Source organism: Pteropus medius, unplaced genomic scaffold, assembly GCF_902729225.1.
Source record: "Pteropus medius unplaced genomic scaffold, Ma_sr-lr_union100, whole genome shotgun sequence".
Lineage (NCBI taxonomy): Eukaryota > Metazoa > Chordata > Mammalia > Chiroptera > Pteropodidae > Pteropus > Pteropus medius.
In genome coordinates this window covers 23,142,904-23,162,063 of record NW_024349797.1, presented here as the reverse complement: position 1 = coordinate 23,162,063, position 19,160 = coordinate 23,142,904, and the positions used below count along the sequence as shown (strand labels likewise).

General features: G+C 54.5%; 1 protein-coding gene across 8 annotated transcripts in view; it reads right to left on the bottom strand.

The window, feature by feature from the left end:
- Positions 1-1,445: 1,445 nt before the first annotated feature.
- The window catches only part of TRAF3 (TNF receptor associated factor 3), an 86,658-nt gene continuing 68,943 nt past the window's right edge, over positions 1,446-19,160 (bottom strand). For 7 of the 8 annotated variants that reach the window (XM_039884286.1, XM_039884284.1, XM_039884282.1 and 4 more), the window contains 5 exons: positions 17,336-17,410; positions 15,657-15,749; positions 12,664-12,804; positions 7,772-7,946; positions 1,446-6,947 (listed from right to left, as the gene is read on the bottom strand). In XM_039884286.1, coding sequence (XP_039740220.1) covers positions 6,376-6,947; positions 7,772-7,946; positions 12,664-12,804; positions 15,657-15,749; positions 17,336-17,410 — 1,056 coding nt within the window. In that variant the 3' untranslated portion in view covers positions 1,446-6,375. The remainder of the gene's footprint in view (positions 6,948-7,771; positions 7,947-12,663; positions 12,805-15,656; positions 15,750-17,335; positions 17,411-19,160) is intronic. The other variant, XM_039884287.1, reaches the window with a different exon arrangement.

Sequence of the window (19,160 nt, the reverse complement as noted above, 5' to 3'; positions counted from 1 at the left end):
CCAGCAGGACCCCAGCAGGACCCCAGCAGGACCCCGGCAGGACCCCGGCAGGACCCCGGTAGGACCCGGGTGCCCTGGCGCCTGCTCTCTGCTGCTGAACGGAAGCTCCGGCCGCAGCCGGCTCTGCCCGGTCCCCACGGGCGCCCTCGGCCCAGGCGTGCAGGGGCTGCGCTCCTCCTCTTGTCCCGTGGGACTCGCACTGACCACTCCGGAAGGGTGATGAGAAGGACCCGGCCTCGTGCTCCCGGCGAGCGGCCCCTCCAGGGGACCCGGAAACCCCGCGTCGCATGGCCCTGCGCACAGGGCGGGCGGGGCTCCGCGCGACGCGGGGTGTCCGCCCAGCGCCCCAGCTGTGGTCAGGCAGAGGTGGCAGCCCAGGCCTGTGTGGACTCGACCCCCAGACGCAGGGGCCGACGGGCTGGGTCCCCTTCCCTGGTGGGCTCCCCTGCAGGGCTGCAGGTGTGGGAGGACTCACCGGTGGGCCCACCAGCCTAGGGATGCAGGAGCAGGTGGCCACTAGACAGTGGTGAACCGAGACGGCCCTGCAGGACATCCCGCCAGGCTTGGGCTCTGGGTGGGATCAGCCGCTGGGCCTGGCTCCTGGGCCCGCCCCTTCCCGCTGCCCCTGAGCACACTGGAGGCCCTGGCCCCAAGCCGGGGGGATGAGCATGGCGCTCCAGGCGTCTACCGGGGCTTCGAGGGTGACATTTGGCAGAGGGCTGGGCAGTTCCCTGGGTCTTCACACCAGATGGGAGATTGCGTCCGGGAGGCTCTAGGGAGATGCAGGGCTTGCGCCCTCTACCGGGCCAGACCCACGCTACCACCCGGAGAAGTGGGAGCCGGCCATGCTGGCCGGAGGGCCGTGATGGCCTGGGACCCTGGGACCCTCCTACCGTGCACTGCGCGCTGCAGCTTAGACGACATTCCCAGGAGCCCCCACAACCCTCCTGCGATGTCAGCACTGGGGGGGCTTTTTAATAACCTCCTGGTTTCAGAAAGGAGGAAGGTGTCATCTTTCCACCTCACAGAGGAGAAAACCGAGGCTCACGGAGCCCAAGTCCCACAGCTGATGCGATGGAACTGGGTTGGGACCCCACGTCGGCCTCCGGGAGGCGGAGGGCCACCTCGCTCGCTCTGGACCACGCCACAGGCTTGAGAGTGTGGCAGCTGCTTCACTGGCCCAGGGTTCGAGGCGGCACTAGCTACATGACCTGTGGGGTCCAGGGCAAAATAAGCACATGGGCCCTTTTAAAAATTCAGAATTTCAAAATAGTGACAGCAGAGCATTACACTAAGTGTGGGCCCTTCTGTGTGACTGCCCAGGTCACTGTCCCAGCCCAGGTCACGTCCAAGAGGACGGCCTGGGAGGCCCTGGCAGGTGGGATCTCCTGCCCACGGCCAGGTGGCTGCCCCCGACATCTGCGAGACTGACGAAGAGACTGAGCCTCCTTAGTCAGGTTTATTTTCCTCTAGTAAGACAGTTCAGCATTTCAAAGTTTTACATTCTACACCCTTACAAACTTTAGTTATGAGCATCAGAAACACAAAAACATCGCAAGACCTCAAAACACAAATAAATACCAAATAAAACCTCACACGATATACAGTAAACAAAAATATGAAACATAATAATGCTATCAGAAAATTGGACATGTTGTTAACTCACATTAGCAACATGATTATTGCTGAGCAATAACTTAAACTGTCTTTTTGTTTTTTTTTCTTAGAAGAGCAGAAAAACACGGGACGCGAATCACTGGTTACAACCACTTGGACTGTCCAGATGGGTCCTCGCAGCGAGCGGTTACCACAGACGGCAATTTTTAAAACAGGCAGATTAAAAATACAGAGTCAAATGGGAAACTGGCCTTTCTTTGGTCTTTGTTTTTGGGTAACAGAGCTGAACGGAGAGGCTTGCCGCCAGAGAAATGCAATTCTAAAAGTGTTACACAATTGCCTACATGGATTTACACACTTCCTTTGCCACAGGTGTCATCCGATGAGAAGTCCTGGAAATAATGCCGCTTTTGTGTTTACCGATTAGGTCACTGAGTTTGCTGTTGAAGGTTATCTTGCTTGTCTAAGGGGACTGAGTTATAAAAACCAACCACCGCGAACCGCAGGAGTGGAACAGCCGACCCGGACTTCCCCCTTCCCTTCGCGAGCGTTCGCAAGACAGACTAGACACAGCAGCAGCAGGAATGAAATGCACGTACTGCTCGGGCCTCTGCGAACCGGACCTCAGCCTGCCGGCCTCGGGGCACCGGGGGGCCGGTGGAAAACGCCCCTGGGATGCTTCTGGGTCTCGCCTCCCTTCCCCCCGCTGGCCCTGGCTCCCTGGTGACAACCAGCACTGCCCAGACAGACAGGAATGATGACCAGGTCACCCCTCACACTGGCCTCACCTGACCTGGACCCTAGTGGACACAAGTACCGGGACTGGCAACCGGAAGAGAAGTGTGGTCGTGGGCTGAGAAGTCGATGCGGGTGGCGGAACCTCCCTCGTCAACAACGCTCACCAGTGTGAAGGTGAAGGCGCCCCTGGAGCCCCGCCCGGCAGCCCCCATAGCCCAAGGGCGGTGAGGCCGGCCCTGAGGCCCTTTCCAGCACAGAGGGACACGCCTTGGAGGCTGAGGTTCGGGCCGGAGGCCCCACGAGGGGTCTGAGCTCCTGCCCACCCCAGAGACAGCGGGGACACTGGGTCCGGACATGTCTGTGACGGGCCCAGAACACAGGGCTGGCGTCGCTCCTTGCTGCCGAGGGCTGTTGGAGACCGCACCCCCAGGGCCCTGCAGCTCTGCCTGCCCCCTTTGGGCTGACAAGGAAATGACCCACCTCGGGACCTGGCCATCCCGAGGGGCCGACTACACTTTCCTCTGCCGGATGTCACCCACCAGCTGCAAGGCGCCACGCCCGCCACGGGGGACCACCACCGCGACCCTGCCGAGTGAGGGGGTGCTACTGGTGAGTGCAGGTGTCAACCGGGACATGTGGCCCTGAACTTGGGTGGCTGAGGACCCTGGAGGAGACAGGCTGGCTGTCCCCTTTCCTCACCAAGGTGGCCCAGGGGACACCTCGGGGGTCAGTCCTGCCCGAGACCGTTGGAACCGGCGGGCATCTGGAGGGAGGGCAGGCTTTGTGGGCCTCAGCCCTCTGGGGTCGCATGGCAAGGAAGGCCTGTGGCGGGGGCAGGAGCCGCTTGGCCAAGGGCTTCTCGCTCAACCAGCTGTATCAGCGTTAAGGGGCAGTGGGCACTGGGAGCAGGCTGGGAACTGGGGCTGTGACAGCGGCCATCATGAAGCCCCCTCCTCTGTCCACCTGCACCATGAACACACACTAAGACTCACTCTTGGGGTCCAGCACCACCCTCCTGTGACGGGTCTGAGAACCCAGCCACATTCCTGTCTGCTGTCACCCGCGAACCCAGGGAACAGAAAAGCCCCGCTTATAAGAAAGGCCCAGGCCAGCGGCTGCGGGGGACACGTCCAGGCCCCGCCTGGCCCACGGCTGCCCGGGAAGCCAACCTGCTGAGCTCGTGCGTGAGACTGAGGGCCGGTTTCTTTAAAGTACGGGATGGTTTTGTCACTTTTAGTAAATGCGAACAGTGCACACAACCACACTGCGTCCGACACCCTTCGCTGTTGCCAGGGCCCCATGAAGCAGAGCGGGGTGCGGGGTGCGAGCGCCCAGGGCGGGGGTCGGGCCTTGGCCGCGAGGCGCAGGAAGGAGCCGGGAGAGGGCGTCCCGTCCAGGCCCCACCCAGGCCTCCAGGAGGCTGCTGCCCTGCGGGCCCTGGGCATGGGCAGGACAAGGACGGTGTGCACACGACAGTGGCCACAGAGCCTGCCACCTCTGAGTGCCACCAACCACGGCCAGGCCCCAGGATGGTGCTCCCGCGTCACACCTGCATCCGGGGCACAGTGCCAGCTCCTGAAGCCATGTCCTGTGGGCTTCTCGGGAGAGGAGCGAGCCTGCACAAGTCCCCACACCAGGGCGCTGCTTCCGGGCGGCCCACCCCAACGGGGCTTCCCCACGGAGGGAGGGGAAAGAATTGTTTTTCTTCCTTTTTGTTCCCCAGACCAAGATGTTGCTCATCCTAAATTTGTTAATATTGTCCATACTTTTAGCAAAGGGGGAAGGAATCACAGGGATGTCCCTGTTGGCAACCGCTGACCTCAGGAAGCCACCTGAGGCCAGGCAGGGACTGCCTGGTGTCCTCCCTCCTCCAGGTCTGCAGGGTGGAACCAGGGTGAAGCCTGGGGGAGGTTGGGGACACCTTTGAGGGAACAGTGGTTCCACGGCACCTGCAGGAAGTCCTTCCTCTATGAGTGGGGACACATGATTCCTGAATGGGCAGAACCGGTGACAGTAGTCCACCCTCAAAGCCATCCTGGGCGTGGAGAAAGGAGAGGAGACGAAGTGAGCATCTTCACTGCCAAAGGATGTGGCAGGTGCCTGGAACCCAAGAGGTCACTTACGGAAGCACGGGGACGGTGTGCGAGAGGAGGGCACTTCCAGCAGGCACTGGGGCGAAGGCACACCCAGGGCGGGTGGCAGCACCAGAGACACGGTGGGCCACCGGGCACCAACCCAGCCGTCCCCGCACGACGTGGAGCCAGAGGCAGGCAGTCTGAGGTGCGCGGCCCAGCTGGCCGAGTGTGGGCGCGTCTTTTGGATGAGTGGCACAGATGCGGTGGGTCGCACACTGCTTGTGCCCAGGAAGCACCCATCACGTGTAGCACCCGTCAGTGGTTAGAGCACCCAGGAAGCGTGGTGCATAGCAGAGGGGCACAGGAGGCAGGGCTCCGGCTTCTAATCACAGTTGGACCATGGAGAGAAAGTAAACAGTGAGTTGAGAAGAGGCCGCGGGCAGGCCGGGCTGGCGGACGGGCCGGGACCAGCCTTCCCGAGGGAGGGGCGGTGCTGAGGCCTGGCGGCCAGCCTGGCGGGCCCAGAGCGGCGGTCTCTGGAATGCTCAGGGGATTCTGCCTCGCGTGGGGTGGGCTCCCCGGGCCCGGGTGGGGACACACAGAAGCACGGCTTCTGCTCCACTGCGGCCTCGGGGGCGGGGCCCGGCGGCCCACTTTGGGGCCCCGGAGGCCGCGGTGGAGCCTGAACCCCATAGTGCGGGCCGTGAGGCCCAGAGACAGGTCTGGCGGTCGAGGGAGAAGTCTGCTCACACTGCCGCTTGCTAGGATTACAGTGAACACAAAGCTCGGGTCGAGAAGCAGCATGTCACATCTAAGGCACATGTACAGCATGCCCCGTCTCTAGGCAAAGATGTCGCTTTCGGAGATCGTTAACAGAATGCAGCAATATGACAGAATGAAGACGCGTCTGCTGTGGCCTCCTTCAGCACAAGTCACCCGCCCATCCCCGGACACTGGACACTGAAGGTCGGTGTGGTCAGCAATCGACAGCTTGTCTGAACACATGGGGAAGAATTTTAAAACCTACAGGATTTTGTTTAGAACTCCAAAGTTCAACTAATGCCCTATTTTAGGGTGAAAACAATTATAAATCTGAAAATGATGCACAGCATCCATGAGCAATTTTCCTTTCATAATAATTTTGAAGTAGTGTCATTACTACGACAGATATCGAAGGTTTACATTTCTAACGAGAAATAACAACAGGTTGAATATTCTCTTTCCTATCACAAGTGATAACCAGTGTTTGATATTTTACATTTTCTTCCAAGAAATATAAGTCTATCAACGTTTTAAAATAAAATGTTTGCAGTAACAATTATCTTAGAACTTTAAATTAAAAAATGATTCTGAATTTAGAGACTTTCAAAAAAGACCTAGGTGTACTTCAGGGTCTTCTGACAAACAAATTATTAAAACAGAGACCAGATGAGGCCTTAAAAATAGACAATATACTGTATTTGAAACAAGATTGCACTCTTGAATTTTAGAATGAATATATCAGAATTGCATTATTATTTCATAAATTCTTCTTTCACTAAACATGCTGACATGTCCAGCTATCCCCAGGTGTGTGTGTGCGTGTGTGTGCGTGTGTGTGTGTGTGTCTGTGTTCTTTTTGGTGTTCAAGTTTAAGGAAGAAAAACTGTGGTTCTTTTGTTTAGTATATGTGTTTTTCACCTTAATTAACTAGATCTTTAAGAACGAAAATGAAAACCTTCTCCGGCAGCAGTGTCCGTCCCGCTGGAGGGCAAGCAGCCCCTCGGGGAGGCCTTGCTGGTCTGAGAGAACGTCCTCATGCGTCGCCTCCCGCCGGCCCGCGGCCGCCTCCTGCCACTTCCTCCGCTCCACAAGGTCCCTGCTGAGCGCGAGGACCTCGGTGGAGACAGCGGTTCAGACCCCCAGAGGAGTTACCTTCTGCTCCGTCCACCTCCCCAGCGACTCGTCAGGGGTCAGGCAGATCCGAAGTGTCCACTATGACCTTAATAAAAATGGTATCATCTTTAATATATGTCCCGTTTTCTAGCACAGTTTGGGCCACGAAGACTGGGCAGCCGGAGGCGATATTCATCTCCCCGGTGGGTTTCTTGAAGCTGCTGCTGTTGGGGTCCGGCTTGAACGCGTCTCCCAAGTGACGCCGAGAGGACCCCTGATCCATCAGCATGAGTGTCACTTTCTGCTTGAAGGGCCAAGGAAGCAGAGCATCGTACTCCCCACGCATAATGACAAAAAACAGCGACAGGTGCGTCCCCTTCCCCATGCCGTCCCCGTTCAGGTAGACCCGGGCGCACATCTTGTAGCCGAAGTAGCCGGTGTAGAAAGGCTGGCTGTACAGGGACAGCGTCTTCCCCATGACGGCCTCCTGCTTGCGCCGCCGGTAGTCCCGGATCTTCCAGATGAGCACCCCGTCGTAGCTGGCGGTCTCCAGAACCTGGAAGCGCAGGTCCATGTCCGCCAGGCGGATGTCGTGCACGCTCAGCATCTGGTCGTGCCGGCTCAGCTGAGACTCCAGCAGGCCTGGCACGGGCGAGGAGAGAGGGGCGAAGGGGTCAGTGGGGGTCAGAGGCCAACGCTCACCAGCACTTGAACTAAAACACCAGGAAGACACTGTGGCTATCGGCTGGAGAAGGACAGATGCCATGCAGACGTCCCGACACAGGCCTCAGACCCCTGCACCGGGTGGCCCCAGCACGCACAGCCACAGGTCGATCTCCTGGGACCCGGGCACCACCCTGCAGGGTCTGCAACAGGGAGCCGCCCCGTGTCCCGCCCCTGAGACCCCGACAGCAAGGATGGCCGCCCTCTTACTCTCCAGCCTCGAGGCCAGAGTCACCTGTGCCCTGAGTTTAAGCGCTCCTGTCCCCACTCCACGTCCTCAGCCAAGCCACGTTCATCACAATAACCCTTGCTCCTGTCTCTGTTACCCCTTTTCAGGCACATATTCAACGTATTTATTCAGGACCCAGTCGCGGGCCCCAGATGCTTCTAGATATCGCGCACACAGGGGCTGAGCAGGCTGGGTGCTCTGCCTCCCTGCCTGTCACTGTCTGCTCCCTGGGCCTTCAGGAGCATGGCTGCGAGCACTGGCCCTGCCCTCCACTGGTGCCACCCCGCACCCACACCCTACCACGCCGGCCTCACGTGGAGGGGACAAGTCTAAGTGGGAACCGTTTCTCTCTGCCAAAGGCATCTCAGGGGAAGATCACCTCTGCGCACGTGTCACCCATCACTGGGCAGCCCGTGCCTCACAGACGCAAGCCACGGCCCTGACCTGGGGTGCTGGGAGCAGTGTGAGACGCATGTCACGTGTCCCAGGTCCCTCCCAGGCCCGTCACCCTCACCTGTGTTCCGGACCGCCTGCCCCGCGCCTTTGTCCACGCTCTCCAGCTCGGCCACGCGGCTCTGCAGGGACTCCACGCTGCTCCTCACGCCGCCGGCCTCCTCCCAGCTCTGCCGGAACGGGCGCATCTCCTGGTCGAGCTCCCTCAGCTTCTCGGCCTGGCTGTCTATCACTCGCTTCCAAGCCAAAGGCGTCAAAAAGCAACACGGTTAGAACTCCCCGAAGGCACTGTGGCACTAGCGCCAAACGCCTGCCCTCAGGGACGTGGCAGTCAGCTCTGGCGAGCCTGGTGTCTGCTCTCACACGGAAACCTCGTCTGACCCCTTCGTGTGTCTCGGGGACACAGGTACTGAGGTCCCTACTTCCTAGGGGAGTGGACAGAGACACAGAAAGGCCTCACCCAGCCAACCGCAGGGCAGGCAGCCCCACGTCACTGTCCCAAGGTCTCAAGGTCACGCCTACTAGTGCTGCCGGAGGCTCCGTTCCTGAAGGTCTATGCCATAGGCAGGGGCCAAAACCACACGAGTCCCAGCAGGCGTGCCCTGTCCTTGGCTGCAGAGGGCACCCCGACACCCCGTCTACATTCCAGGAGAGAACTGCCACCACCCTGCCACCTGCTCGAGGCCTGAGCATCTGCACACGGCCGGCAGCAGGCAAGTGCTCTGCAGTGGGTCTGCAGGCCCTCAGTGAGGCCGAGGGGGCCGATGCCCATGGTGGGGCTGCTTCCTCCACCTGCCCCGCCCCCACGCTCGGCGTCCCATGCCTGCTGGGGCACAGGACACTGCCAGCATACATGTGGCTGTCGAAGGTGGGGCTGGACTTGATGCTACTTTAATTTAAATAATTCAGAACACTTTCCTTCCAGAAACAGAGGTCATTCACATTTACAACAGGAACTGGGAGACGAGACTCATGCTCCAGCTATGATGGCCTCCATTTTAAAGGACTGGTGTGCCCACTGGTTAGATGAAGCCAGGACCTAAAGGGTTTACCTCTAAAGAAAATTTGCATTTTTGAAATAAAGCTCCCTGGGCCGGCAGTGCAGGCCCCAGGGAGGCTGTGGAGTGCAGTGCCTGGGCGGCCTCCGGAGCCGTGGGCGGCCGGGGCTGCCCCAGGCCCCGCCGGGCTCACTTCTGCTTCTGTGAGCCTATTTTTAAACACCTGGGTTTCAGCACCTTTGCCGGCTGTTCGTGACCAAGGAGGAACAAACATGGTAAATCGGGTTACTTTTTTTGAGTAAAAGTAGTGTTAGTTGTTGTCTTCTTTCCAAGAAAGCTCGATATCAGCTAACATTTAAACTGATTCCTCTAAAGAACACCTTCCATGCTGGTGTTACTTTTATTTTTAAATACATAGGGCTAGAGGCATATTTACTTAGGTCACGAAGCCTATTTTCTGGGGACAATCCCACGGCCACGAACGAACATCCAAGCCCATGAGGTAGTGCTAAGTAACACCTGTGACTTCGCCAGTTCTCTCCCTAAATTACAAGCTAAGCTAATGTGGTTACTGGTGAGTATGACGGGGAAGTTAATGAAACCTTAAATCACTGGTGACAATTCTGAGAGACGCCATTTTGTAACCTGGTGAACCTAGGAGTGAGCCGTGAACTGCACGGCACGACGGCCCAAGGCAAGTCACTAGTCACTTCAAAAGCCTCATGCCCCCAAGGCCCAAAGAGGACACCGAGCTGCCTCCTTCTCAGGACTGGTGCTGCACCTGGGCAATGGCGAGGTTCGCGGTGGCCTGCAGAACAGAACTGTGGGGTCTGAACGGGGGCCGCCATGCCAGCAGCAAGGCCCCGACTGCCCCCGGGGGCGTGGAGTCACCCGCAGACGCAGGGCCAGGAGGGCACACGCATGCACAGAGGCATACACATGCACACGCGCAGATGAGGCTCGAGCAAATTATGTAACAGAAGCTCCACACGCAGCAAGGGAAAATGCGCTATTTTAAAGTAGATTTTTCATTTGTATAAATGGTACAGTTTCGAAGCAGAATGACGATCCAAATCAGGCCTTCTCTGCAAAATGCAGCAAACATGATTTCAGTCTGAAAGAGCAGTCCACACTTGGCCACGGCAATGTTTCTATAAAAACAAATCTTAAATGCAGGCGTGGCACTTCCTACAACAAAGAGTCCAGGAGCTGAAGCGAACGGCACGGTGGCCAGCTGTGAATGACCCTGATCGGAAGCTCCGCTTCCAGAACATCAATCTCTGTCTCGTGCGCTGCACACTGTGGGGCTAAAATCACTCCCCATCACTCAGCTCCAGGGGACCTGGAGACCAAACGCTGTTGCAACGAGAGGGTGCGGGCGCTGCTCGGGTGGCAGAGCCTGGTGGCAGTGTGGCAGTGCCGCAGACCCTCCAGCTGCAACGGCCACCGGCTCGCCTGGTCGCTACTGACGACGGGGATGTGGGCATCGAGCTAACACCTGGCCTGTCTTAATTAAGATAAGCAGGTTCTTCAAAATATAAGATATTAAGAAACCACCCCGCCCGAGCCGGCAAAAGCAAACATACTCTGAACTTCCACTCTCTCTAAGGATCTCTGACTGTCCCCTCTGCCATACCCAGGGCCCTCGGGGTGTCTGCGCCCTTGTGCACTCCTGCCATCTGCAGGGTTCGTGTATCTACTGGAGAATCAGACCAGGAAGGAGACAATGCAGAGAGCGACATGGATGTCACTGCCAAGGGGGTCCGACCACAAGGCTGGGGGTGCCTCCCAGGAGGGCAGGGGTGGGCAAAGGCTTCCTGGAGTAGGTGGCAGTCACAGACGCTTAAGGTGTCCAAGGAGGGGCCTGCGTTGAGAAAGTGGCGTGAGAAGTCCCAGGGAGCCGTGCTGCGGGGAGGGTGGCTGGGAAGGTGCCACCATACGCGGTTCTCCGAGCCACTGTGCCACCTTTAAGACTCGCTCCTCTCCGGGTACTGGGAAGGGCTCTGGGACGGGGACGGGGATGACGCGCTGAGTGGAGTGTGTCTGGGCCAGGCCAGGGAGGGGGGCGGACTGGAGGGTCCCGGGAGAAGGCGTCTCGCTGGCGGCCAGCGTCTGCCGGCATCGAGCCCATGGCGGCTCCCACTGGTCACAGAAAGACTGAGACCAGAGCTTCTCACATGGTCAACCAGATGCTGGCAGCCCAACCCCTCGGTGACGTCAAAGGTGTGACTACATTTCGCCTTCCATAAAAACACCCAGCTGGTGGCCACCCGTGCCACCCACCCTGGGGCCAGGCTCCCCGCCCTCAGCAGCGCTGGCCTCGGCCGCTCGTCCCTGTGCTTATGGAAACCATGAGCAGCACGTCCGTCTGGTTTGAGTCCCTGTCCTGAAATATGACTTACTTTCTTTCATGCTCGTCATCCCAGGGAGACGGACCAGCGAACCCCCAGCCCAGTGAACCCCCAGCCCGGCTGCCCGTCGGCCAGTAGCACTAACAAAGCTGCCACTGCTACCAGGCTTCACACTCTGGCCTGGCAACGTGGGTCCCCTGTCTTTCTTAGATCTCACAGGGTTATCCAATAGCTTAAAACTATTAAATCGCACAGTGTGGGACAATTAAGCCCTACAAAAGGTAAGGTGAATTCTACCTTTTCACATGGGAAGCGGAGAGGGGCGCACATAGATCTCCGTGGTTTCGGACAAGCACGTTTCTATGCTCACTGTGTCCCTTCGAACTTTTTTCCTTATAAACGAACCCACTACATACCCCTTCTGTCTCCTGTTGATGTTCCTTGGCCTCTCCATGCACCTGAGCCCCGGGTCGAACGCAGCGGCTACGCTGCAAACGTGCACACACAGAATGCTGCCCGGACAGGCGAGTGAGCGGGGCCGCGGGGGACACGGGCCTCTACCCGAGCAAGGCCTCAGCAAAATGCGGGGCTCACACCGGCTCGTTGGTGTTTTACGTGACATCGTACTTTTTTCTGCTGATTCAATGCTAACGACTTGTATATTTTCTGACACAGTGTGATGTTTCATTGCGTTTTCCCTCATCTCTGGACAACCACGACAGTTAATACGGTAATTTAATCAGCGCCTACGGAGTCAAGGGCCTGGGGCTGATCTCCACGTTAACTGGGGAGGGCGCGGTTCCCCAGAGCCTGTCGGCCATTTTCTCTTCCAGAGCTCAGGGACACACCATCAGCACGAACACGGAAAACCCATTTTGACAGCTTATTCATGATTCTTCCTCGTGTGTGACACGCAGGAAGTCACTATGCCCAACACGCAGCACGGGCAAACAAATGTGCAGACAGTACCTACAAAAACGACATGCCAGCGAGGACCCAGTGCAGGCCTGAGCTGGCTCAGACGAGGAGTGACTTTTCCTCAGGCCCACGCACGCCGCCTTCTCTCACAGCAGTGTGTGTGTGTGGGTGTGTGTGCGCGTGCACGCGTGTGTAGAGCAGTGTGTGTGTGTGTGTGTGTGTGTGTGTGCGCGCGTGCGCGCACGCATGCATAAATACCTTTGGATCACGATGGCGAAATAAGGTGAGTGAGTGTATGCGCCACTAGAAAATTCAGAACAAAATAGTTTGGCTTCAGTTCTCTTTAGGAAGTGAAACTTTATATGTAACTACTCATGAACAATATGAAATCTTAAATAATAATAAAAACAGCCAATTTTTAAAAAATCACAGGCTTTCTGTAAACTTATTTCACCAACAGTGAACCGAAGGCACGGGGAGCAGGAGGGGGTTTGCTCCCCTGGGAAGAGGCTGCGGCCGCCCAGGCCATCCAGGCCACCTCCCCCAGTCTTCACTCAGGCGAGGGAGTCACGTCACCTCAGAGTGACAAAGGTCAGGGCTCCTGCTCAAACAGCGCATGGGTAAGTGCTGAAGAAAGGGACAAGCTTCTCCACCCTTTGACCCGGGCATAGTCTTAAGCTTCTTACCTGCAAATGAAGTATTTTGGATTCATTATTTCGAAGCATTTCCTTCTGTCTCTCGATTTCGATTTCGAAGCTGCATATCTGATTGTGCAGACTCTGTATGCTCTTGTTCTTCTCCACACTCTCGTTCTGCAGCAAGGACACCTGAAAAAGAAATTCGGTTAAGCAAGCGAAGAGTGGTTTCAGTGTTAATAACCGTTATGATAGCAATCGAAATTTTACAATGCAGGCCTTCTATTAGCTCACTGGAAGGAGAACCAGGAAAAAAACCCTTTCACGCAGGAAGTGGCAGTCCTGGAGATTTGACGGGGAATCCTACAAACTGCTTTTCTCCGAACCCCTCCCAGGGACTCAACGAGGTGAGGCAAAGTGCAGCTGACTAAATTTCAGAATGAATGGATTTTTAAAAAGATTTTACTGAAAACGAATAAATCCTTGACCAGAGAGGCTTTCAAGCTCTGACCAGGAAACAAAGCAGGAAACACAGTCTGGCACCTCACCCCGTCTGTCACATGTCATGTGTTTGTGTGCTCCTAAAAGGCAGGCACCACGAAACCATACTTGCCCTGATCATTCACGACGCACCCTGACATTTCCCATTTTATCCTATTTAACTTTAAAAAATGCTAGTTGCATCCCACTAAATTCTTTCGCACTCACCATTGGGCCAAACCCTGTACTTTGAAAAGCTCTCTCAACATAATGGGAAAGCCTGGAGAGAATAAAAAGCTACCCAAGAGCTTCAGTTAACTGAACCCTCACAGAGAAGGGGCTGCAGAGCAGGTGCGCCAGGCCGGCCCCCGAGGCCTTCGCAAAGCTCTGTGCGTCCCCCTGCGATGCCACGGCGGTCCCGGGGAAGGCCTGCTGGGCGCACGGCCCACCTTCGACTTTTCAAAATCTCCTTCTGAGGAGCGATCGACCCCCAAGAACCACTGTGCACTGTCCTGAAAGCCCTGGGTAGAGTTCAAGGGCACTTCCGACCAGGCTTCCTGTCCCGGGCTTTCTACATGGGGTTCTGGCCCTCAGAAGGGCTCCCTCCACCCCCAGACATCTGTCCCCGCACGGGTGCGGCTGCCACTCCAGAGTCACTGTACACTCCTGATGGATCAGAATGTTACCGTTCCACTAGACGTGCCTCTCTGACACGGCCAGCGCCTGGGGACCACGGTGATGTCACCGAGGTGACCGCCCAAGGGCATCTGGGCAAAGCCGAGAGTGATAAGCGCCGACTGCTGCCGTCATCCCTTTAAAGAATAACTGGCCCAAAGACAGACGTCCTCCCTGCTCAAGCTGCTTGGGACACAATCTATTTTATTTCAGAACAAACGTATTTACTAAGGAAAACAAACCTTGCAATGTCTCCTAGGATTTTACTCAGCACGATCGGACTTTCCTTCCTAAAACATGATATCTCAAATGCCCACGTGCCTACACATGACACCTCGCGCTCGTCCAGAACTTGTCCAGACTGGGGCTTACTCAGTGACACACTGCTGCCTCTGCCTTTTCCAGAGCTACGGTCCACTCAATCCCATCTGCCAACGATGGACGCAGTTCCCAGAGTCCTTATTCTCACACCTAAGAAAGAGACCCTCGCCAGCCCTTCTGATAAAAAGCTCAGCAGTACCTCCAAAGACGACGGCCAATTTTCTGCAACAAATCCAGCTACTTGAGGATGAGAGCGACTATCCCACATTAAACATTAAACTCTTAATTTCTTTACTGAGGGGCCCCTCTAATTTAAATTTGTTCTTATGTATTCATATACGTTAATCAAAGACCCCCAGTGCCTGCAGATCCCTGCTTCTACTCATTACCTGGCAGAACGTCTACCTGGCAGGTGTGTTTCCAAGAAGTGCGCACGACACCCACACAGCGGATGAAAACAGGGACCCCTCCGTGCTCCCTGGGAACACTTCACCCCAGACGGTTTCAGGGAGCACTCTACATTTCCCTGTGGTTTAAGCTCTTCTACAATAGAAGATGTGTAAGGGTGTTTTTAAGTCCAGATTTTACGGAACAGTTTTTCTACAGTTTGACCATGAATGTGACAATCAGTCTCTCTGAACCAACTCAAACAGCCTATTTTCATTACAGAAGAACAAAATAACCTGAGGTTCTAGCTGAATAATTCTAACAACGAGAAATAAACCCCAGTCTTTGCAGAACAAACACCAGCCTGGCCGGATGCTCTGAGTCCTCGGTACGCGCTTGCTGGATATTGAGCTGGGTTCTTATTCTTGTAAATAAGCCATAATGAGAGATCCTGTAACAATTCCTCTATCAATGCTCAGAGATTTTCACCTTTTCCTCATGAAAAGAAGGCCTGGCCGAGCTGCACACCATGAACCAGCTCCCCGGGAGGGGCCTGCTGAGGAGCCCGCCCGCCACCAGGCCTCAGGGAGAGAAGCCTGTCTGGGAAGTGGACCTGCTCAATGCCCCAAACTCCCAAAGTGTCAGCTCAGAAATCAACAGGAACACCAGCGATATGGAGATGTCTTTTCCTGCCTGTCTCTCAGAAATTACAAAGAATGGTGAGGCGTCTGACGCTGGAAACCGTCCAAGTCCAGGTCTAGAGCAACGTTTTTCTGGGAGGAGGCAGAGAGCGGCTACTTTGGGCTGCGCGGTCCATCCGGGTTCCATCTCAACTCGACTCGGCCGCTGGAGTGCGAAAAGCAGCCAGCGGCAACGAATGAGCCTGGCTACATTCCAATAAAACTTCACAACAAGCCGGGGCTGGGGTGGGCTGGGGTGGGCTGGGGAGGTAGGGAGGTCTGGAAGTGTGACCATCCCTGCTCTAGATCATTGCTCGGCAATGATCTAGAACAAATACTTCATTTACGAGCACAAGATCGCAAGGAGAGAATTTACTTTTTTGACACTCTCTGGATGCTGCTTCTTTTATCAAAAAAACCAGTAACGACTATAGGTTTTCTTTTTTAAATGGCCTGAGGAAATTCCTCAAAATCAACGAAAGCAGGGACGGGCGTGCGCACCTTTCTCTCCAGGGAGCTGCTCCACTCCTTCAGCAGGTTGACGTGCTGCACCGCGGAGCTGGCCTCGTGGGCCTTGATCTGCTGGTTTGTCCCCTGCGAGAACAAAGATGCAGCGCAATAAGCCAGCGTCATCCCTGGTGCGCAGGGACTAACAGGTGATCTAAAACCAGCACCCAACACGAAGGGGGGAGACATCCACGTAAGGGGAACGGGACTCCCCGAGCCTTACCAGGGTCACGCTCAGTGGCCCTGCTCTGCCGTGTCCGAGTCAGAGACAAGACACTGCAATTCTACGATCTCAAGTTCGTGCTCTTTGTTCCTCAAGTTCCTATCAAATGCCTTCTTATCTACGTTTATACTAGTAACATCAAATAATTAAATTTTAGACACGTTTTTGTCCCTTTATACATTTTTTCCATTATAAATACAAGTAAAACATGTTTAGATAGCTGTAGTTACAGCTAGATACTGTTATAATCTAGCGAACATATAATCAGAGTAGGATTCTAAATAATTCACTAAAACGTTAACAGTATTAAATTATTTATTTCTAATACGCTGTCTCAGAAAACATACCATTCCTCACTATTCTAGGTAAACTCAGAAAGTTACATACAAAACATACACGATCTACAGAGTACACAAGATGGAGACCATCTCAGCGTCAGTGATAAGCATGGGGGATTAGACTTTACATATTTAAGGAAATAATTGGTGTGAAAATATAATTTGTTTTGATACTGGAAAATTAAGCCACAGAAAGCATTTTAATGATCTCCAAAACATATACTCTGTACATAGAATATTTATATATATATGTTGATATAAGTGGTGCCGTATGTCAACATATACATACACATACACAGAATGGATGATACTACGCACGACATAACAGGGTGTGGCCCAGCCTCCTTGAGAGACTGGAGCAAAGGGGAAGCTACCGTCATTCTCGCTCTCACGCTCTTCGCTTTCTAAGAAAGGCCTAAGATGCCAGTATCTCTGTCCTGATTTGTAATAATGCACTGGTAATGCATTAAAATTAAATATGCAAAATACTGGAATTGTAATATATACTCTTTTGATAGTCTTAAAATTAAGAGATACATTTATACGAAAACTCAGTTCCAATTCACTAGCAATCTCAGATGTGCTAAAAATAATGAACACAAGGCCAGAAGCAGGCTCCTCACAGCCAGGTGTGGCTGTGCCAGGGCCCCTCTCCACTCTGCTGGGGGGTGTGGCTGTACGTGCGATCGCTCGTGAACACACACACGTGTGACTCTTACAGCTACGGATTGATGCACATACACCGCCGGACCCGTGTCCGGCTTGTATTTACTTACATTTGAGTAACGGCTAAAGTTCCCAAAACCCGCCACATAAACGTCAGCCCTGTGTCTGCTCTACTCATTAGCTGCTTCTCGATGCAGTCATTCTCCTGGAATGTACTGACTTCCCTCTCAGCACAGGTGTCTACCTGAAGTCTCAAAACCCCAGCGGAATGAAAAGTGAGCACCCACGTGAGCACCCATGCAGCTTCCGTCACCCATGCGACGGGGTGATTCGGCTCCCTGACACAGACTAAAATTCCAGAACTTGCACATTAAAATATTAATATAATAAACTGTCTCTCATGGCAGAATGTCAGCGACTGGGAAGGACAAATGTCGGATACTGACCTGAAAAACGCAGCCATAGCGCTTAAAACTACAGGTGCTGGGGGCATTGACACACTCTGACAAGTGTGCACTCAACTGCAACGGGAAAGAGACGTGAGTTGTGGCACAAATGTTTGCATGAAAATGTTCAAACATATTAAGGGCACAGATAGCATCTGGATTGTACTATTACGAATGGTGTTTACCGCTGCAGGTGTGTACATTTCATCTGCTTCCTAGACTCATATGCAGTAAATATACACTATTGTCACGTGTATACACATATATACACCAATATACAGAAATACATTTACTGTAACAGTTCTTAAATTTGCAATTTCTTTAGAACAAGCTGTTCAAAATGTGACATGCTGTCTGCAGTGCCAGAATTAAAAGGAAAAAAAAAAACGTAAACTGAAATGCACATTTAAAGACTATAAACAAAAATTGCATGAAACACAAAAAATAGAAAGCATTCAGGATGCAGCTGGGTCACACACCTAATATACAGTACACAAGAATAGGTACATTTCCAGAGCGAGCTCCCACAGGGTGCCGTGCGCTCAGTCCTCAGTGTAACTGGAGAGGGGTTTCCTTCTAGAAGACCTTTCTCCTCTGCATGGCCGTTAAGTCACGCAGCTTCTCAAAGGACTCTAAAGGCATTCCGACAACACGAGCCAGTACTGTCACCACTGACTGACGGGAGAGGATAACTCATCAGGCCCTCTGTCCATCTTACGTGCTGGTGGATCATCAAGTAAGAACCACCTACGATGCCCCGCAGGGGGAGAGGAGACAAACGCCTGCACGTGCTGGTGGGCGGCGAGTTCCCGCGACCTCCCCTTCTAGGTCAGTGTTTAGTGCAGAGACAAACGGAGCCCGGGACCTCGCCCTGCTGGGGCTGCTACGGCGGAGGGCGATGTCGAAGGGTGGCCGCCCGACCGCCACCAAGGCCAACCTTGGCGGGAGGGCTCTGAGCCAGGGAGGCCACGGGGGTCACAGACCTAGTCCCCAGCACATCCCTCCGGACGTCCCTCCGGACCCAGCCTGGGAGGTCGTGCACCTGGAGGGAAGCTCCGAGAAAGAAGGGCCATCGCAGGTGACCCGCAGGGAAGCGAAGCCTAAGACTGTCCCTGCGGTCACTGGCAACTCGAAAATCTTCACACACATCCTTTCAGCGCCATTAACGCACTGTGAGTCTACGCAGCTAGCGCTTCTGATGCCGAAAGCAGGGACGTGGTGAGTTCGATGTTATTTTCAGTGCACTGCTATAAATTCAGGGTCATACTTGTTCCTAAATGGGCTTTATTATCATCACTTTCAGAAGCTTCTAGTATTTCTAGGCATTTTGGAATAGAGGCAAGAATAATCTATAGTACTTTTCATCAGAAACCCAAGGTAAATGCAGGTTTAAAGATTTTTTAATATAAAAATAACTTAGAGGTAAAATGGAAGTGGCTTTTGTCTCTAATTCACAGAGCCCTGACTGAGGAAAAGCTGAGGCAAGTGTATAAAACCCTAGCAGTTACCTCAGCGGTACGAACCCCACGTGTCCATCTCACGGAGGGGCTGTCCAGGTGTGGAAGCTACCTGCGTGCACCTGCCTGCTACTCCGAGAGCCACATTCAGGGCACAGGGACCACTGCCCCTGCCCCAAAGAGTCAACTTCTAGAAGGACACACCTCGAGTGAGGGTGGCTCTTGGGGAATCTCTCTGCACCCGTGTCTCTGGCCTGAGGTCCAAACTGGCACGTGAGAGACCAGACCTCCCCCTCCCCAAAATCTGGGTGTGAAAAAGGCTGAGGTGAGCAGGCTCCTCAAATCGGAGCACCCAGGACTAAGGGGAC